The 21,422-nt window shown below is 42.6% G+C and overlaps 2 protein-coding genes across 2 annotated transcripts in view; one reads left to right on the top strand and one right to left on the bottom strand.

Moving 5' to 3' along the window:
• Positions 1 to 2,753, bottom strand: part of Polr1a (RNA polymerase I subunit A) — a 64,191-nt gene extending 61,438 nt beyond the window's left edge. Inside the window, exon 1 of the mRNA XM_041639341.1 lies at positions 2,598 to 2,753. Coding sequence (XP_041495275.1) covers positions 2,598 to 2,674 — 77 coding nt within the window. The 5' untranslated portion in view covers positions 2,675 to 2,753. The remainder of the gene's footprint in view (positions 1 to 2,597) is intronic.
• Positions 2,754 to 3,095: 342 nt separating this feature from the next.
• Positions 3,096 to 21,422, top strand: part of Ptcd3 (pentatricopeptide repeat domain 3) — a 34,347-nt gene continuing 16,020 nt past the window's right edge. Inside the window, exons 1-8 of the mRNA XM_041639868.1 lie at positions 3,096 to 3,199; positions 6,774 to 6,826; positions 6,928 to 6,964; positions 10,759 to 10,804; positions 12,693 to 12,761; positions 13,269 to 13,373; positions 16,228 to 16,351; positions 18,649 to 18,764. Of these exons, the coding sequence (XP_041495802.1) occupies positions 3,096 to 3,199; positions 6,774 to 6,826; positions 6,928 to 6,964; positions 10,759 to 10,804; positions 12,693 to 12,761; positions 13,269 to 13,373; positions 16,228 to 16,351; positions 18,649 to 18,764 (654 nt within the window). The remainder of the gene's footprint in view (positions 3,200 to 6,773; positions 6,827 to 6,927; positions 6,965 to 10,758; positions 10,805 to 12,692; positions 12,762 to 13,268; positions 13,374 to 16,227; positions 16,352 to 18,648; positions 18,765 to 21,422) is intronic.

The raw sequence follows: 21,422 nt of genomic DNA, 5'->3' as shown, positions 1-21,422 counted from the left end.
GAACGACCTGCTGGTCCGGGTCAGACAACAAATGTAAGAACAGATACCACCCCTATCTTGCACTCTAGAGGGAACAACAACAGCAACCAAAGTCAGTGAGCTGTACGGCCAGGAGAACTGATGGTGGTCCATAGGAATGAAGCTGCACAGATCTGAAAGACTCTCATGGCCCATGCCACTGTAAGAACTAAGAATAGACGGAGACAGCTCTCCTGCTTGGCTCTCTTTTCTACTGGTAAACCAATGTCAGCACTTTATCTAACTCACTGCTGTATAGGTGGTCTCTTCCTCCAGCATGGAGGCAGCTGGCAACCTTGAACTCAGTAATACTGAAAAAAATTACTTAGTTGTTCTGTTTTACAATCCTAATTTTTGAAACTGCAATAAAATATACATAAAACATACCGTGTTAACCAATTTTAGGGTGCAGTTAAGTGGTATTAACACAGCACGCTGTGCCATTATCAGCATTACCCACCTCTAGAACCTTATTTCCCTGTCCCTAACTCCTGGCAACCATCTCTGTACTTTCTATCTCAATTAATCTGACTGTTCCAGCACCTATTAATAAATGGAATCAGTCAGTACCTACCTTCTCATGACTGGATTATTTTGTTAAGCACTTCACAGTTATAGATAAAATATATCAGAACTTCTTTCCTTTTTAGGGATGAGTCAATAATAGTGCACACTGTGTCAACGGTGCACGCTGTCAACGGTGCACGCTGTCAACGGTGCACGCTGTCAACAGTACACGCTGTCAACAGTCCACGCTGTGTCAACAGTCCATGCTGTGTCAACGGTGCACACTGTGTCAACGGTGCACGCTGTCAACAGTGCATGCTGTCAATGGTGCACGCTGTGTCGACAGTGCATGCTGTCAACAGTGCACACTGTGTCGACAGTGCACGCTGTCAACAGTGCATGCTGTCAACAGTGCACGCTGTGTCGACAGTGCACGCTGTCAACAGTGCATGCTGTCAACGGTGCACGCTGTCAACAGTGCATGCTGTCAACAGTGCATGCTGTCAACGGTGCACGCTGTCAACAGTCCACGCTGTGTCAACAGTCCATGCTGTGTCAATAGTGCATGCTGCATCTCACCTCATCAACTCACCCACTGATGGACATTTGGGCTAGTTCTACTTTCTGGCAATAGCAAATACAGCTGCTCTGAAGGTGTGTGCACAAAGCCAAGAGAATTCCTAGATCTGACATCAATGCCATTTTAACTTGATGAACAAGTTATTTGATTTTCACAATGTCAGCACCATCTTCATCAACACCTGTATTTTCTAGGTGTATGTGTGTGTGTATTTGCTCTTTTGAGGACACAATAATGGTGCTGAGGTGGCGCCTCACTGTGCTTCTGATCCACACTGATTTTAGGATGCTGAGCATCTTCTCATGTCCATCTGTGAATATTCTGTAGCACTATGTATATTCAAGTCCTTTACTGCCTGTGGTGTTCAGGAACAGCAAGAAGGCCAAGGTAACTGTAGTAAAAGTTAAGTTCGGAGATCAGAACGACCCTTCCATGTTATTAAGGGCATGGTAATAATTTGGAAGAGGATGAAAAGCTACCAGCTCCTAATAATAAAATGGAGCATTAACTATTTAATGCCAGAGCCAAATGTCAGCATCAAGGAAGTCCTTGTAGACCCATGAGACTCAACTCAACCCCTCTGGGGAGGGGGTGTCACATTGAGATATCCTGCATATCAGATAATTACAATACCATTTATAACAGTAGCAGAGTAAAAACTTTATGGTTGGAGGTCACTACAACATGAGGAACACTAGTAAATGGTTGCAGCGTTAGGAAGGTTGAGAACCACTGTTGTGGTTACACTAAGCATCTTTCCCCAAGGGTAAACTCCTAGGGAGGTTTGAAGAGTAATAGGATGCCGACAATTTGCACTTTAGAATAATGTTGACAGCTGTGTGGAAGACTGACAGGACTAGACATAGATGAGGGTGGAAATGGAAGAAAAAGACGAGCAGAGAATGACAAAAGAACTGACCTAAGGCAGTGGCGATAGAGATAAAAGGAAGGTAAAGTCAAGTTACGTATGTAGGTAACTGACAGCGAAAGACTAGTAAATGAGATGTCAGAGTGGGATCCAGAATGACATAATTTTGTATTAAACCTGGCACGCCACTATGGAAAGGTAGGTCCTTTCAGTTTGGAAGAGAGGGAGCATGCTGCGTTTCGAGTGCAGGTTTCAGATGCGAGTATGTTATCGTGACCAAAATGAGGATTAAAGAAGAGTTCATAAAGTAGAACAAGGCCTTAATCTGAGATTTAAAGGTTCATCTCGCTTGTACAAGAAGAGACTAATTAGGTAATTAATAAGCGCGTGGTGGACGTGAGAGCATACAAGACGTAACACTGGTTCGTTAACGAAGAAGATGAACGGAATAAAATGAAGCAAGACAGGACAACCCCAGTCCCAGCTCATTCCTTCCGAGTTCCCGCGAACAGGCGCCAGCCACACAGACCCAGAGACAGGCTCAGCGCGAGGCCTTCTGGGAACCGTAGTTCCCGGCGCCGACGGCCACAACCAGGGGCTAAGCGCATCCCATTAACTCCTTACTTGAGCTCCTCGGCCGAATACATCCCGAACGAAATGCCCTGAAGCCGCCTCCATGGCGTGTGCTTGGAGGCCAGCATCTTCCCAGTCAGTTTTGATATCCGTCTGCCAGAAAGAAGTTCCCGCAAGCTCCGGCGAAACCCTCTCACGTTCACTAGCGCGGACCACCATGTGTTTTCCACTGCGCTTGCGTACAGGAAGCGCTGCTTAGCGTTTTGGCTTGGACGAGCTCACTTTTGCTGTTGGGGTGGGTGGGAGTGGAAGAAAATAGTCTAAGACCCTCTTTCCGTTTAAAAGCAAAATTACAACTGAGACTTCAGAAGAAATGTATCAAGTAAATATATCTGAGGTGAATGATGTGCATTGAGCCTTCCTTTGGTATCCTTGCCAAACAGGACCTTGTAACCACCCATCCCGAGTTGAGACGTTCCACGGCCGCCCCGCCCCTCGCGACCTTGTAGGCGGAGGGCGTTCCCAACGTGCTCTGCGCACAGTCCGAAGATGGCGGCGGCCCTGTCTGCTCGCTGCCTCCGTTTCCGCAGAGGTTCTGCCTTGCTGCAGACCGCTCGGGGCCCAGGTGTGTGTGAAGCGAAGCTCGGCTGCAGGTAAGAAAGACCCTGGGTTAATTGCATCTTGAATTTCTCCGAGAGTTGTAGAACTAGGTGGTTTGCAACGCTGGAGGCCGCGCGCCCCCAAGGGTAGCACGAGGTAGCTGTGGTTTGAGATCACACGTTTCGAACAACGTGTTTTCTTTCGGGAGGTTTCTGTTATTGGGTTTTAATACTCTATAAAGTTGAAGTTGCCCTTTAAAACAGGGCCATGTTTGCGTGAAGTTTCCGTTTCCGTGAGTGCTTCTACAAGCCCTTTTACAAGTTTCTTTTTTTTTTTCTTTTTTCTTTTTTTTTTTTGGTTTTTTGAGACAGAGTTTCTCTGTGGTTTTGGAGCCTGTCCTGGAACTAGCTCTGTAGACCAGGCTGGTCTCGAACTCACAGAGAACCGTCTGCCTCTGCCTCCCGAGTGCTGGGATTAAAGGCGTGCGCCACCGCTGCCCGGCTACAAGTTTCTTTAAACCGCTTCTCATATTCATTTTAACTGTGCCTAAAGGAAAGGGCGAAGTAACAGATTTTCCCCCAAATAAAGGGCAGGCTGTTATCGCCACTGCGGATCGAATGTTAGAGAATGTTATGAGCCAAGACAATTAGGCTTTAGTAATAGCAAAAAAGTCTCAAACGCCAGACCCCACTCTTTGGATCCCATGTTAGCTACGTCTGGGTAATTTAATTTTACACCCTTCGAACAGTGGCCTTGTGAAAGTGTGAGGCATTTAGGTGTAGTAAAAACTTGAAACCCAATTTAACTTATTTTTGGATATGGATTCCAAGGCCTCATGCATGCCAATTACCCCACTCTGCTGCTGAATTAAAACTACCAACCAACCCAAGAAAAACTTAATTTTTATTTTATTGGTATTTATTGAGCTCTACATTTTTCTCTGCTCCCCTCCCTGTCTCCCCCCCCCCACTTCAGCCCTCCCCCAAGGTCCCCATGCTTCCAGTTTACTTGGGAGATCTTGTCTTTTTCTACTTTCTACTTCCCATGTAGATTAGATCTATGTAAGTCTCTCTTAGTGTCTGCATTGTTGTCTAAGTTCTCTGGGATTGTGGTTTGTAGGCTGGCTTTCTTTGCTTTATATTTAAAAACCACCTATGAGTGAGTACATGTGATAATTGCCTTTCTGGGTCTGGGTTACCTCACTCAAAATGATCTTTTCTACCTCCATCCATTTTCCTGCAAAATTCAAGTTGTCATTTTTTTTTCTGCTGTGTAGTACTCCATTGTGTAAATGTACCACATTTTCCTTTTCCATTCTTTGGTCGAGGGGCATTTAGGTTGTTTGTTTCCAGGTTCTGGCTATGATAAACAAAGCTGCTATGAACATATCTGAGCACATGTCCTTGTGGCATGATTGAGCATCCTTTGGATATATACCCAAAAGTGGTATTGCTGGGTCTTGAGGAAGGTTGTTTCCTAATTCTCTGAGAAATCGCCATGCTGACATCCAAAGGGGTTGTCCCAGCTTGCATTCCCATCAGCAGTGCAGAAGTGTTCCCTTTTCCCCACAACCTTTCCAGCATAAGTTGTCATCAGTGTGTTTGATCTTGGCCATTCTTACACGTGCAAGATGGAATCTTGGTTGTTTTGATTTGCATTTCTCTGATGACTAAGGATGTTGAACATTTCCTTAAGTGTCTTTCGGCCATTTTAGATTCCTTTGTTGAGAGTTCTCTGTTTAGGTCTGTACTCCATTTTCTTTTATTGGATTATGTGATCTTTTGGTGTCCAATTTCTTGAACTCTTTGTATATTTTGGAGATCAGACCTCTGTCTGATGTGGGGTTGGTGAAGATCTTTTCCCATTCTGTAGGCTGTCGTTTTGTCTTGTTGACCATGTCCTTTGCTTTACAGAAGCTTTTCAGTTTCAGGAGGTTCCATTTTATTATTTCTCTCAGTGTCTGTGCTGCTGGGGTTATATTTAGGAAGTGGTTCCCTGTGCCAATGCGTTCAAGTGTACTTTCTCTTCTATAAGGTTCAGTGTGGCTGGCTTTATGTTGAGGTCTTTGATCCATTTGAACTTGAGTTTTGTGCATGGTGATAGATATGGGTCTATTTTCATTTTTCTACATGTTGATATCCAGTACCAGCACCACTTGTTAAATATGCTTTCTTTTTTCCATTTGATATTTTTTACTTCTTTATCAAAGATCAGGTGTTCGAAGATGTGTGGGTTGATATCCGGGTCTTCTATTCGGTTCCGTTGGTGGTTCTTATGCCAATACCAAGAAAAACTTTTATATTCAGTGTCTGCCTTTTCTTCAGTTGGATGACAATAAGCACTTTTTCCCTAAGTCGATTCTAACTAGTAATAATTGTCAGAAAGAACGCTAGGGAATGAATGAAATGTAACTTACAGTATACATTTTGTACCTACTTCATCTCAATTTGAGAACACCAGCTTTACCATTTTGCATACTGGTTACCCCCACCCCCACCCTCCCCCGTGCCTGTTTTCTTTGCCTGGTGGCTACTTGTTCAACATAAGATGATGCTCTCTTCATGTTGTCATTGGCTAACAAATGACTTTTGAAAGAGTTGATCCACTTCTAAAACGCCCCTGTCACAGAAGTGTCGCTTTCAAATGTTGCCTGAAGGACAGGGAGATGGCCCAGTGGGTAAGATGCCTGTCATCCAAGCCTCCATTATAGTTTCATGTTAAGTTGGAAGGAAAGAACCAACTCCACAGAGTTGTACTCTGGCTGCGTGTGCCATGGTACATACAATCACACAAAAATAATGAATGCTTAAGTAAAATGATACCTTAGACCAGGTAGGTATCAGTGGATGATGTGCTTTCCTCTGTGATCACATATAAAATTTCTGATGCCCTTTAGGAATGGAAGAGACAAGATATTATTAACTTCATTATTTTTGTTGATTTTATTTTAGGATACCAATAAGTGTATTGTTACCAGTGAATAAGATAAGCACTGACTATCCTGGAACTTGTTCCGTAGGGTAATATTTCTATACCAGGCAAAAAAAAAAAATAAAACCTTGGTGGCCTCTGAGAATGTAGCAGCCTTGTGTTGTTGATACGGTTTTGGTAGTTAAAAGTGATATACTGTAAGGCTATGGGTGATCGTAGCTTTGTTCTGATTGCTTTGAATGAAGTGCGCATTTACTGTCTGGGTTCTGTCTGTTAAAAGCAACGGCTCACTGAATTGTTCCTTGTCCTATGTTTTCCAGGTTAATTTCTGTGTATTTCAAACCAGCTGTTCAGATGTTTCAGTGCCATTCAGTTTCAGTTCTAACCTTGTTTATTTTGTGATGAGATTAAATGCCCAAAACATTTTGGCTGAGACTGTAGCTTAATTGGTGTTCCAGAGCTTGGCTTAGCATGGGTGAGGCTCACCTTCAATTCCTAACATCACGAATGAGTCAATCAGTCTTGATCTCCTGTTTCTTGCATTAAACTTGTGTTGGTCATGATGTGTGGTATGGAGTCTGGTCTGTTTGATCATGATGGTTAGAAAATGTATGCATGCAGGTGGAGATGAACTGAGAACGTCTTTAGTGAGCAGTATTAACATTAGAGGGTTTTTTTGTTTTTATTTTAATGCAGATTTTATTCTGGAAGTGAATCCCTCCCTAAGGTTGAAGGAACAAATGTAACAGGTATTTTTTAAAATTATGGAAATAGTTTTTTATTTAAAAACAAAAAATACACAATTATATTTCTTTGTAGTTAGGAAGCTATTTTTATTTTTATCTTTAAGGAATTGAAGAAATAGTCATTCCAAAAAAGAAAACATGGTGAGTATTAATTTGCTATTCGTTTAACCAGTGGTTGGGTGTTTACTGCAAATAAAACATAAGTTTTTTTTTTTCTTTTTCTTTTTTTTTCGAGACAGGGTTTCTCTGTGGCTTTGGAGCCTGTCCTGAAACTAGCTCTGTAGATCAGGCTGGTCTCGAGCTCACAGAGATCCGCCTGCCTCTGCCTCCCAAGTGCTGGGATTAAAGGCGTGTGCCACCATCACCCAGCTCAGAGGTTAAGAGCATTGCCTGCTCTTTCAAAGGTCCTGAGTTCAATTCCCAGCAACCACATGCTGGCTCACAACCATCTGTAATGGGGTCTAGTGCCCTCTTCTGGCCTGCAGGCATACACACAGACAGAATATTGTATACATAACAAATAAAACATAAGTTTTAAGCAGTACCTAGAACGTAGGCAAATATTTATGTTAACTATTATTTTGAAGTTTTGTGATGTCATTTTTGTGTAAAACTATACATTTAGTTTAGAATTGAACTATTAGATATACTTTTGTATAATACTTTTAAATTTTAGTGGCTGTATTATATTTCATTATCTAAATATGACTAGATTCTTGTTTTAGTGGCCAAGAGCAAGAACAGTGGCTGGCCATGGTGCCACCTGCCTTTAATCCCAGCACTCAGGAGGCAGAGGCAGGGGGATTTCTGTGAGTTCAAGGACAACCTGGTCTACCTGGTGAGTTCATACAGTGAGAGGCCCTGTCTTTAGAAAAAAGGACTCAGAGCTAAGAGTAGAAACTTGTCTGTGAATAGAGCATCCAGTGTACAGCACTTTGCCAACATCTGTATGCAGAAAACTACAAGAGGTCCAGCAGGAGGAATATTTGGAGTGTGTTACAATGTAATGGCCACCCGCTTGTATTGTATCTTATAGTCCTCTATGTATGTAAATTTACCCATACAGCTGGCAGGAATCCAGATACGTTGAGTGTTGTTTTGTGGTGGCATACACCTGTAATCCCAGCACTCTGGAGGCAGAAGCTAAAGGGTTGTCAAAGGTTCCAGGGCTAGTTAGCAAGGTCTTGACTCAAAACACAAATTAAAAGTATTATTTATACCAATCAAGTTGCTTTTCATTTAATATTTATAGTTTAGCTATACTGAAACTAGGTCTGATCACTCCAGGGTTTTATTACAGATGCACCTTCCTATTGGTAGTTCTTCTGAGATTCAGGAAGGCAGATTGTTGTTGACTGTGGTTGTAGGAGTCCAGGAAGGCCGGTGGAAAATGTTAGGAAACGGGATAGGAGTTGGTTGATACAAAGTGCGGTCAGCAAATCAAGGCCCCTTTTTAAAAATTTAGTTTATAAGATTAGTTTTTGTTTCTTATATAGTGGGGGAAGGGGGCTAAAGAAAATAACATCAAAAAAAAAAAGAAAGCTGGGCAGTGGTGGCACACACTTTTAAATCCCAGCACTTTGGAGGCAGAGGTGGGTAAATCTCTGTGAGTTCGAGGCCAGCTGGTCTACAGCGTGAGTTCCAAGACAGCCAAGACTACAGCATAAAACCCTGTCTTGAAAAACCAAAAAGGGAAAAAAAAGTAACCTGAAAAATTGTGTCAAATTCTGTGTGGAATGCAGCTTAGTTTGTTTACATGTTTCCTTTTATTGCGTGCTGACAGTTTGGACAGTAAACTTTTAGTCCCACCATAGTTTACTAAATCTGGGGCTGCAGAGATGACTCAGCCATTAATGGTTAGACTCACAACCAAAATATTTACTCTATCCCCTTACCCCCACCCTGCAAAAGAAGAAAAAAGGAAGGAAAGAGAAATGGTGTGGGGTGTACTTTGAACCCTGATTTCTAAGTTGAACCAGTATTTTCAGACTACACATTCCTTCTGTCCTTTAAGGCAGTGTATTCTGAGATCTCACCATGCCACAGAGAACTTGAATAAATTACAGTCATTGTGAATATGACATTATGGAGGCAGTGTCTAGCAGGATAGTATGGATTATAAGAAGCCTAAGAAGTATAATTTTCTGGCTCTTGAAACGCAGAGGCAGGTGAACCTTAGTGAGTTCAAGGCCAGCCTGGTCTACAAAGCGAATTTCAGTATAGCCAGGACTGTTACACAGAGAAACCCTGTCTAGAAGAACTAAAAAGAAGAAAGAAAAAGAATAATAAGCTCGGTAGCTGTGTACTTACTTGTCTTGAAATGGATGTATAGAATAGGCCCCACGCCCATAATTAATGACCCCGATGAAGCTGAGGAAGGAGGAGCTTGCATTCAAGGACTACATAAAGTGACCCTGTCCCAACACAACCAAACAAAAACAGCCAACATAGCATATCCAGTGGCTGTTTTGTACAATAGAATTATTCAACTTCTTATGTCATAAAACTTAATGTTTCTTTCTCTTTCTCAGATGACTTACAATCTTAAAAATGTTCTCTTAATTTAGAATAACCCTTAGTTTTTTTTTTTAAATCACAGTGATTCTTTTGGAAATGAAGCACCTAACTCTAACAATAGAGTAAACATAAGGGGCTGGAGAGATGGTTCAGAGGATAAGAAGACAATTCAGTTTTGTTTTCTTGAGACAGGGTTTCTCTAGCTTTGAAACCTGTCCTGGAACTCTCTCTGTATACCAGACTGCCCTCGAACTCTGCCTTGACAGTTCAGTTTCTAAAGTCAGATGGCCCATAACCTCCTGTAACTTTAGCTCCAGGGGGATCCAGTGCCTCAGGCTTCCACAGGCTCCTGCATTCATGAGCATATAACCACACAGACACATAGATACATAATTAACTAGATGGTGTCATCTGTCATTTATGCTGGTGAAGCTTTTCCAGTAGTTCAGCAACAGAGGTAAAGTGTGCTGCTGGCCTAAGGGTCTTTTGCCCTCCCTGAATAAAAAAGTAGGTAAGAAGTTTATTCAGTATGGCCAATTAGGAAGAGAGACAAAGATCCAGTGGGAACCTCCCCCTCCCACCCCAGTCACCAGTAAGGAAAGGGCTGGAGTTATAAATAGGTGGTCCAGGCTATGGCATGGTCTCACATCATGTCCCACCATTGCCTACGCTTCAGTCTGACAAGTTAGAACTGCATGAGATCTATTTATGAGAGAAAATTCTTTTTTTGGCTAGCCCCAGACTTCAGCATTTTTCTTCTCCCAACATGAAGTTCTCTGGGGTACCCCGGGAGGGACAGAGGTGTGTGATATCCTCATTTTTCCTTGCCTATCACTCTTAGCATTAGATTTAGATAAAGAAGTGCCTCAGTCCTGTGGGATTCAGTAAGGATACAAGTGAGTCATTGCAGAGGCTTTGCTTTAGTTTCAGGTCAGAGTTCAGAGCCAGTACTTTGGCTAGTTAAAGGCAAAAATCTAGAGATCTTCTCTACGAATACATGAGGAAGTCACAAGATAGATTTATGAGGCAGGAGAGGGAATCACCAGCCCTGGGTAATGGTATTAGGGACAGGTCAGGATGCATATGAAGCAAGGGAAGGTAGCATGTGTGCCCATCAAAAGAACCAGTGCTGAGGGTCTGCCCTCACAGGACTCTAAGCCCCATCCTCTAGCACTGATTATTGAGTTGGAGTTCAGCTCTGGAGCCAGGAGTCTCCAACCTTCCTCCTGCCTCTGCCTCCCTGTCCCTGAGATTAAGGATTTGCATACCTGCTTCTGTTCTGGTGGTTTTGAGAAGTAAGCCCTGGCTCTGGGTGAGGCCTTGTCTTGTGGCCAAGTCCTCTAAGAGTAGAGCGACTTGCTCGCTTTGTAAGTGTGAGTAGTCTTGGTAAAGACTGACTTGTGTGGTTCTTATTCTAGGGATAAAGTGGCTGTTCTTCAGGCACTTGCAACCACAGTGAACAGGGTAAGTAGGATTTTTTGATTAGTAACACATTAAGTGTTATAGCTCTTTATTCAGAGTTAAACTATAGTGTATCTAGAAATTTTTTTTGCAATCTAACCCAATCCCTCCTTTTGGAAAATGGGTATACAGGTTTGTGAAGTGACCAGCCTAGGTCTGGCTAGGATGTAATGCTCATGGAGTGTTTTTACAGCATACGATAATTGTTTGTTTTGAGAGACAGTCTTTCTGTAGTCCTTGCTGTGCTGGAACTTGGTATGTCGAGCAGGCTGGACTCAAGATCACAGAGATCCTCCTCCTGCCTCTGCTTCCCAAGTGTTAGGGTTTTATTTATTATGTATACAGTGTTCTGTCTGCATGCTTGCCTGCACGCCGGAAGAGGGCATCAGATCTCATTATAGATAGTTGTGAGCCGCCATGTGGTTGCTGGGAATTGAACTCTGGTCATTGCTCTTAACCTTTGAGCCATCTCTCCAACTCCCAAATTTATTTATTTTTATTTTGTGAGCATTGGTGTTTTGCCTGCATGTATGTCTGTGTGAGGGTGTCAAATGCTCTGGAACTGGAGTTACAGCTACTTATGAGCCATCCACCATGTGGGTGTTGGAAAATTGAACCTGGGTCCTCTGCAAGAGCCGTCTTTCCAGCCCCAGAGTGTTAGGATTTTTCAGGGCTTGTACTGTCGAGCCTATCAAAATTGCTATCAGTAATTTTTTTTAAGTTACTGGAAAAGCTATTTGACATGCTTGTTTCTAAAAAGGAATGAAATAAAAATTAATTAATTAAAAAACAGATGCTTGTTTCTGAGGGATTTGGTAACCAAGCAGAGATGTGTGACTCTGGGACTTGGGTCCTTCCTGCTGGTGATAATACACTGGTCAAAATACAGATCTTATATCAGGTGCGGTGGTACATGCCTTTGATCCCAGAAATTGGGAGACAAAGGCTGGGTAGAGGGCTGGAGTTCTGTAGCTCCTGAGGCCTCCAAAAGGCACACACACACAGTTCTGAATAGCATTTCAGATGCTTATTTACAGACAAATGAACTGCTCAATCACTGTCCACCTGATTAATTGGGGCAGGGTCTCAATTTTACCAAGAGCTTGCTATAAAGGTTGCTTTAGCTAGCCAGTATTCTGGGAATCCCTTGTCTCTGTGTTCTGAACACTAGAATTACAGGAGGACTAGCGCAACCATCCAGTACTTAAAAGTTCTGTAGTTCATACTTGCATGGCAGGTGCTGTATCTACATGGCCATTTCCCAGCCCCTGAAGACAGTTTCTTTGTAGCATTGGCTGTCCTGGAACTTGCTCTTTAGACCAGGCTAGCCTCAAACTCAAAAGATGCACACCCGTCCCCCGTCTCCCACCAGTACTGCAATTAAAAGTGTTCACCACTACCTAGTAAGAAGAAACTCTTAAAAAAAAAAAAAGAAGGAACTCTTCAGGGAATATACATATGGATGCAGAGTGGCTGTGCTGTGAAGGGATCTTACTATAGGAAACTGTCAAGGGACTAGTTAATTCAGGGAGTCCTTAACTAACATTTAAAACTGTGATAGTCCTAACTGACAACAGACTGAACTCCTAAGAAATAAGGCGGAGGATTAGCACAGTGCCTAAATGCTAATTAATTCTGTGAAGCTCTGGGTTCAATCCCTAGTACCAAGAGAAGAGAAAATCTCGTAGGATGGAGCCATGGGGATTTGTACTTGTTTTAAGTTGTACATAATTTGGGGAAAATCTTTTGACGTGTGTGTTTTCTTTCTATATATGCAGACATATGACCATACATATTCCTGCATATATGTTTCATATATTACAGAATTTGTGATCATCAATAAAGCTTAGAGAGTATGAATGAAAATCTAAAAAGCTGTGCATTTCCACAGGACCCCACAGCTGTACCTTATGTCTATCAAGATGACCCTTACCTCATCCCAACCTCTACTGTGGAGTCGGTGAGTGCTGTTATGAAACTTCTCAAATACTTTTAAGACCCTTACTAATTTGTGTAACAGTATGTAAATAGTTGAATTATTAAAATAAAATAAACCTTGAAAAGCTTATACATGCTGACAAATGTTAGGCTCTGAATCTTCTATCAAAAAAGTATTTAAGTATTGTCTCTGAAGAAAGTTGTGCTTGTAATTTTTCTTTTATTAAGGTCTTAACTAACACATAGCAAACCATTTGTGTGCGTGTATGTATGTGTGTGGGAGGTGGGTGGGTGGTGTAGGTTGCGCTGTATATAAAATGTGACCTGAAATAGTCATACTCAGAAGTGAGCTATGTGGTGTACTGTAACTTGGCTTGTAATTGGAACTTCTTGTATTATTGCATTTTTCTTTCTTTTTTTTTTTTCTGGGGGGAAGGGAGTAATTTTGCCGAAGGTGGAGCTTTGCTTAAGTCTAAATTTTATGTTAAGTGCTAATTTGTATTTAAATCTCTTCCCCTCTCCCATATAGCGTTCGTTTTTATTGGCAAAGAAGTCTGGGGAGAATGCAGCAAAGTTTATTATTAATTCACATCCCAAATATTTCCAAAAGGATGTAGCTGAGCCTCATATTCCGGTAAGGAGAAGTGATTGTGTGTTTTACATACTTAAATGAATGCAGATTAAATCACGCTTCCATAGCTGATTTAGCCATTTTAGTGCCCTGGATGCTGGAGTGAGAACATTTGCTAACCTTTTAAAATCCTTCTTGTGTGATTCCTAATGCTACTCCTGAGTCTTCTCTGTGACCGTTCCTTTTCAGGGTGCTCTAGTGGCTTCCTACATTTCCTTATAAATGTTTATCTTTATGATGTCTCTGCTCCTCTTTCTGTTTTTACAGTCTGCACTTGCTGTTTTGGTCATCCTTGCACTCTGTAAATATTGCCATGTATCTTGGCCAGGTTCCTCTTCTTGGGGCTTGAGGCTGTGCTTGTGACTCTCCCTTGTTCTGCAGTATGCAGTGTTACACTGTCTGCCACTGCAGTCCATTCCTTCTGCACAACAGTGAGCAAAATAGGTTCATCCTTTCCTCCCAGAGTCGTGAAAACACCAGCTTCACGTCTTGCTTACAGCCACTCACTTTCCCTTTTGTTCCCCAACTCACACCCAGACCCGGCCTTCCTCCAGTCACTTCTGGTGACTGGTCAGCATGCCAACACTGTTATGTGGTAAGATCAAAACCCTGATTAAAACGATGGAAGTTGTGGACTGTTGGCTCACCTCTCTCCCTTTAAGTTTTTGGTTGACAGTGTTCATGTGCTTGGCTTTGGGGTCACTGTCACTGGAAGCCTTGCAGGGTCTCTGCCTTGGAGATAGTGCCATAGCACATTGTACTAGAATGAGCTGTCTCTATCTCTGGTTTTTAGTTTGTTTGTTTTATTTTGCTGTTGGTGTGGGGGATGTTAATGACGGAATGCATGGCCTTGTGTAGGCTCCCTGCCACTACTTACACCCCTGTATAGGTTGCTTTTCCTGTTGTGACAAAATACATGACTTAATGAAGAAAAGCGTTGGTTTAGCTTAGTGTTTAAGGAAATTACAACCCATTGTGTAGGGTCAGTGTTGGCAGCAGGAGCAGCAGGCAGGTAGTCACACTGGAACTGCATGCAAGCAGGGAGCAGAAGCCTCGTGTCCCCAGTGGTTAGCTCACTTTCTCTTTATATGCAATCCAGATCTTGTATGGAATGATGCTGCCCACGTTTAGGATGGGTTTTCCCTCCTCAAGAACCTGATGTAGAAAATCCCTCCCCCAAAAACTTGACTTTTTAGAGATTATTGATTCTGTCAAGTTGACAGCATTAACTGCCACTACTGACTCTGATGTCTTAAGTACTTTGATGGAAGAGAATCCCCCCTCCTTTGATAAAATATCAGAATCCCTAATGCCTAGCCTAGTACCTGGAGTAAAGTGGTACCTACTCCAAATATATTTGAGAAATTAGTGAATGAGCTACAATCAAGATACCTTGGTGGTATTGAGTGTTCAAAGGAAAAGCAAACTCCAGGCAACAGTTTTGACTTTTAGAAACTCATGCTCTGGTGACTTTAACCAAGATGGGCAGTGAAGGAGGAACAAAAAGTTTTGGGGCCGGGCGGTGGTGGCGCACGCCTTTAATCCCAGCACTCGGGAGGCAGAGGCAGGCGGATCTCTGTGAGTTCGAGACCAGCCTGGTCTACAAGAGCTAGTTCCAGGACAGGCTCCAAAACCACAGAGAAACCCTGTCTCGAAAAATCACAAAAAAAAAAAAAAAAAAAAAAAGTTTTGGGTTTGGGGGTGTGCTAGCTGGCATTGTGTGTCAACTTGACACAAGGTAGAATCATGAGAGAGGAAGGAACCTCAGTTGAGGAAATGCCTCCATGAGATGTGTGGCATTTTCTCAATTAGTGATCAGTGGGGTAGGGCTCAGCCCATGGTGGGTGGTGCCATTCCTGGACTGTGGTCCTGAGTTCTATTTAAAAAAAAAAAAAAAAGCAGGGTGAGCAAGTCATGTGAGGCAAGCCAGTAAACAGCACCCCTCCATGGCCTCTGCATTAACTCCTGCCTCCGGGATCCTATCCTGTTTGACTTCTTGTCCTGGCTTCCTTCAGTGGTGAGCAGCAACATAAAAGTGTAACCCAAATGGACCCTTTTCCTAACTTGCTTTGTGTTCATGGTGTTTGTCACAGCAATAGGAACCCCAGCTAAGACGGGGGGGGGGTATTGTTCTTTGTCGTTTTTCTATTTTCAAGACAGGCGCTCACCAAGTACCCTGGTTGGCCTGGAACTCAGAAGAAATCCACCTGCCTCTCCTTGCAGGGTGCTGGGTTTTAAGATGTGTTCCACCATGCCTGGCTTTATGTTTCATTGTTTTGTTTTGGAAGCAGTTTTTTTTTTTTTTTACTGGAACCAAAGTATTCAGCTTCAACCTGGGGTTGAGACCCTTGGTTGGAAATAGGGTATTCAAAGTATGGATTGGATGTTTATGACTGAATATTTTAAATTTTTCATAAAGTCAGGAGATGATTAAGTAGTCTTCTATGTTCGGGTTGAAGTTTATTGGCCTTTCTTGTTCATTTATTTGTTTTGATTTTGGTTTTTCAAGACAGGATTTCTCTGTGTAGCCTTGACTGTCCTGGAACTTGCTCTGTAGATCAGGCTGGCCTCAAATTCACAGAGCACCAAGGTTTGCCTGCCACTGCTTCTGCAGTACTGGGGTTAGAGTAAAGGCATTCACCGCCACCCATCCAGCTTCTTGTTCTTATCTGTATATTTTATTTTAATGTTCGGATGTAAGTCGTGTGTAGTAAGGAAAACAGGAACTGGAGCCGTTAATTTTTTTTTTATTTTTTTATTTTATTTATTTTTTGGTGTGTTGGTGCTAATAGCCCCATCCTACTGTCAACCTGTTTCCTTTGCCTGTTTGCCATCATTTATTCGTCTTATTTTCTAGTGCTTAATGCCAGAGTCCTTTGAGCCTCAGATTGAAGATGTGAGTGAAGCCGCCCTGAGGGAACGGATCAGACTCAGGAGAGTCAAGGCTTCTGTGGACCTCTTTGATCAACTCTTACAAGCAGGTGACTCCCCTCAGTCAGAGCCCCTCTTGGAACACAGGGCCGTTTAATAGGATCCAAGTAGTATTAAGTAAAAATGACCAATAGTGTCTTTGCTTGATGGTGTTGTTTCTGTTTTAAGTGGTGTGCTATACATAATTCATTTTCTGCTCCAGCTTCATACTGACGCTGTCAGTGAAGCAGAACTGAAGGCTCATCCTTTTGTTTTTGTCCTGTGCACTGGGAAAGAAAGCACATGTTGACGATTATTCCTTGGCCTCCTTTTTTTTAACATTAGGTGTGAGAAGACATGGCCAAATAAATCAGAAATATGCTGGGTGGTGGTAACGCACACCATTAATCCCAGCACTTGGGAGGCAGAGGCAGGACAGCCAGGGCTACACAGAGAAACCCTGTCTTGAAAAAACAAAACAAAAACCAGAAATATTTTAAGTTTTGTGTGAATTTTGTTTACATGTATTATCTGTGCATCATATGTGGGCCTGGTGCCTGCGGAGAGCAGAAGAGGGCATCAGATCCTCAGTAACTGGAGTTATAGATGGATATTTTGCCACCATTTTGGGTCCTGGGAATCAAGCCAGGTCCTGTGGAAGAACAGCGAGTGCTCTTAACTGCTGAGCCATCTCTTCAGCCCCAGAGGAGTATTTTAAAAGAAAGATTGTTCAACTGGGATCAGAGACTTGGATATTGATGTGATTCTGCCTCACTTAGTAACCTAGATAAAGGCCATGCAACGTTTCCCAAGTGTCTAACATCATGTTGTGCTTTGAGTTAGATATGGAGAACTCTTGGTTTTTTGAGATAAGGTTTCTCTGTATGTCTCTGACTATCCTGGAACTCACTCTGTAGACCAGACTGGCCTTGAACTCACAGAGATCTGCCTGCATCTGCTTCCATGAGTGTTGGGATAAAAGGCATGCACCACTATTGCCTGGCTAGATCTGAAGAACTTTATAGGAAATACAATTCTAGATATTGTGGCTGGTAAGCTACAGTGAATGTACATGTGGTCACCTCAGAGGGACCATTATCATTAAATTTTAGGAGTCTAGAATACTGTTTAATGAATTAGAATAGAAGAAATAAAAACATGGGAAATCATTGAAAATACGATTTGAACCCAAAACATTTTCTCATACCCTTCAGGAATTTAGGTGTCTGACACCTGAAGGACGACAGCAGATAGTATGTTGGTGAGGTTTTTCTGCTTTCCGGGTGTGAGCAGTGCTTGGCAGGAATCTGGATTGCGCTCCTCGGGGATAGTGGTATAGGTGTGTGCAGCCCCTCAGTAAATTCTTTTGGGGTTTTTGAGGAGGCAGGGTGTCATGTGGCTTAAACTGGTCTTAAACACTTTTTGGTCAAGGATGGCCTTGAACTCCTTCCACCTCTGTCTAAAATGCTGGGTTGTAGGTCTGGGCAGTTATACCAAGCTTAATAAATTGGGCCTTTAACCTTTTAAAAAAATACTTCTTTTTGAAAAAAGATTATATTTATATATTTTTTGTGTGTATGGGTGTTTTTCCTCCGTATATGTAAGTATGGTTGTCATGTCCTTGCCTGCTATTTGTGGAGGTCAGAAGAGACTATTCACTCCCTTGGAACTGAAGTCATGCTTGTGGTCCACCATGTGGGGGGTCAAAGTTCAGGTCCTCTGCAAGAGCAAAAATGCTCCCGGCTGCTGAGCCATCTCTTCAGCCCCCTCTTTTCTTTCCTTTGTACTTTTCTCTGTAAAATGAGTGCTGACATGGGAGTCGTTTTGAGCAGTAGGTTTTTGGTGGGTTTTGTTGTGGATTTTTGAGGTGCTGGGAGTCAAATGAGTGGTTTTTAAGATGATTGTGATTCTTCATTTATGCTAGTCGTTCTTAGTACAGTTTTACTGAGGGCCTGAATCCAGTTGGGATAATTGTTTTTGTATATTCAGTGGATCTGTCTAAGGGAATTAAGTGGAAATTGACCTGGACCTGCAGGTCATTCTTCAGTGACAGGTTCCAGAGAGGAAAAACCAAGGGGTCAGAAAGCAGAAGATACCAAAACTGGGGTCAAAAGGTCTCACACAAGCTTTGTCTTATGGCAAACAAGTTTATTAATAAACAGCATCTTACATGCAGTTTGCAGGGGGACAGTGGGACAGAGTCACCAGAAAGCCATCATGGTTAATTGGTAACGTGGTAGGAGGGATTAAGTATGTATCCAAATAAGCCGCCATTAATAGAAAAAAAATGAAGAATTTTATCTAACAGGCTTTCTTTGGCTCTTGGATATTTGAAGGTTTCTTTTTTTTTTTTTTCTCCTAACCACAGGAACCACAGTCTCTCTTGAAACAACTAATAGTCTCTTGGATTTATTGTGCTACTATGGTGACCAAGAGCCCCCAGCTGACTATCCATTTCAACAAAATGAGCATACGGAAAACTTGGTAAAAAAAAAAAATGGCTTTTTGTTTCTAAAATAATGTTTTCTCAAAATGGGCCACGGAGGCCGGGCGTGGTGGCGCACGCCTTTAATCCCAGCACTCGGGAGGCAGAGGCAGGCGGATCTCTGTGAGTTCGAGGCTAGCCTGGTCTACAAGAGCTAGTTCCAGGACAGGAACCAAAAAGCTACGGAGAAACCCTGTCTCAAAAATCAAAAAAAAAAAAAAAAGCAAAAAAAATGGGCCAGGGTTCTGTGCCATGTGTCAGAGTAGTAAAGGGTCTATACTGAGAGGGCAAAGTAGCCTTCAGTAAGCAGTGATTGATGAAGGAAGGCACATATGAACATTGGTTTGTATTCATTTTTAATCAGTGTATATTATACAAAAATGATGTTTTATTATGACATTTCATTGATATATACACTGTATTTTAATAATACTCCCCCCCCCCCTTACCCTATCACCTTTCCCAGTGGTCTCTTTCATTTTCCCAAATAGCTCCCCTTCTACTTTGTTCGTATGAGGAAAAAACAAGCAACGTCTGCTTTTCTGACTACATATAATCTCTATCTAGTTCTACCCATTTTTCTACAAATGACAGAATTTTGATCTTTATGGCTGAATATGTGCCACACATTTTGGGGGGAGGTGAACGTAGGGTTCTACACATACCAGATAAGTACTGAATCGTGGAACCCTTTCTCCAGAGCCTCCCCCCCTTTTGTTTGTTTGTTTTTGAGATAAGGATCTTGCTAACGTGCTTGGACTATTCTCTTTTTTGTTGTTGTTGTTGTTGTTTTTGTTTGTTTTTTTGAGACAGGGTTTTTCTGTAGGTTTTTGAACTCTGTCCTGAACTCACAGAGATCCACCTGTCTCTGCCTCCTGAGTGCTGGGATTAAAGGCCCCACCACTGCTCGACTGGACTGCCCCTTAAATTCATATTCTGCATGCATCAGCCTCCTAAGTACCTGGGATGCAGGCACCACCGTTAGTTCTAGCTACACATAGCTGGGAGTGGTGCACACACATTTAATCCCAGCATAGAGGCAGAGGCTGGTAAATCTCTGCATTTGAGGCCAACCTGTTCTGCATGGTGAATAAGGCCCAGCATAGTCAGTGCTACAGTTCAGCTATTGTAAATGGGGCCATAGTAAGTATAAGTGTGCAGGTATCTTTACAGTATGTAGTTTTTCGGGCATATACATGCATTGTGGAAGGGCATAGCTGGATTGGATGCTGTTTTGAGGAAATTTCATGCTGATTTCCATAGCAGCTCCACTAGTTTTGTGTCCCCAACAGCCGTGAGTATTTAAGGATTCCTTTTATCCTGCAGCCTCACCAACATTTGTGGCTAAGGTGAGGTAGAATCTCAGAATAGTTTTGATTTGTGTTTTCTTAATGAAACAATTACCTTAATTTTATTCTACTTAGCAATAGTTTGTCTTCATGTACTATATACTCAGGCAAAGTTTTGGTCAGGAACATTTGATCCAGTCCTCTGTCACTATGGTGACTTTGTGTTGGGTAATGATCAAGGAAAGATTCTGTATTTTGTCACTGGTTACCCTTTGCCTAAAAATTGTACATATAGGGCCAGTGAGATAGTTGAGCAGGTAAAGGTACTACTACACAGGCCTGAGAACCCCGAGTTTGGTACCTGGAGCCATTGTAAAGATGCTACGAAAGAGCCAACTAGTTCCTCAGAGTTGTCCTGTGATCTCTGTGTGTGCTATAGCATTTGCAGGTCCATACTGAACACGATGGATTTTTAAAATTTATACAGATGTGGGCAGAGGAGGGAGCATGCTGGGCTTAAGCCAAGTATTGCCTGTAGATGGAATAGTAACAGTCAAGTTGGGGGGTTTTATTTCTAGAAATAGATTTCAAGGGATCCTTTGTATCCGGTATACAGAGGTGTGTATGAAGTGTTTTTCTAAACTGGTATGGATTTATGCCTGTATGTGCAAAGATCCTGAAAACAGTGTAGATAGCCAATAGCAGGTGATGATGGTGAAGCTGTTGAGCTGTCAGGATAGCCCTGGTGGTATGGAATGATTCATCCTGGAAGGAAGAGGATACTGAGCATCCATAATTAAAAATCCCCAATCCAAATTTTATTGCTGAAACTGATGGAGGAAGGTCATTGGTTAAATAAAAAGAAACTGCTTGGCCCTCATTGGTTAGAAGATAGGTGGGAGGAGTAAACAGAACAGAACGCTGGGAGGAGGAGGAAGTGAGCTCAGACTCCACAGCTCTCCTCTCGGGAGCAGACGCCTCAGAGAGACGCCATGCTCCCAGCTCCCAGGCAGACGCACGCGATGAAGTTCCGACCCAGGATGGACATAGGCTAGAATCTTCCTGGTAAGCGCACCTAGGGGCGCTACACAGATGATTAGAAATGGGCTAAATTGATATGTGAGAATTAGCCTAGAAGAGGCTAGATAGAAATGGGCCAAGCAGTGTTTAAATGAATACAGTTTGTGTGTTGTTATTTCGGGCATAAGCTAGCCAGGCAGCCGGGGTGCTGGGGACGCAGCCCCGCTGACCCATATTACTACAAATGGCGCCCAACGTGAGGCTCGAACCCACGACCCTGAGATTAAGAGTCTCATGCTCTACCGACTGAGCTAGCGTCCCTGGCACCCTAGCCGCCCCTTATTACTA

Source organism: Microtus oregoni, unplaced genomic scaffold (assembly GCF_018167655.1).
Source record: "Microtus oregoni isolate MIOR12 unplaced genomic scaffold, Mior012 000002F_ref0000024, whole genome shotgun sequence".
Taxonomy (NCBI): domain Eukaryota; kingdom Metazoa; phylum Chordata; class Mammalia; order Rodentia; family Cricetidae; genus Microtus; species Microtus oregoni.
Note: the sequence above shows the minus strand (reverse complement) of the source record. Positions and strands in the feature narration are given on the sequence as shown.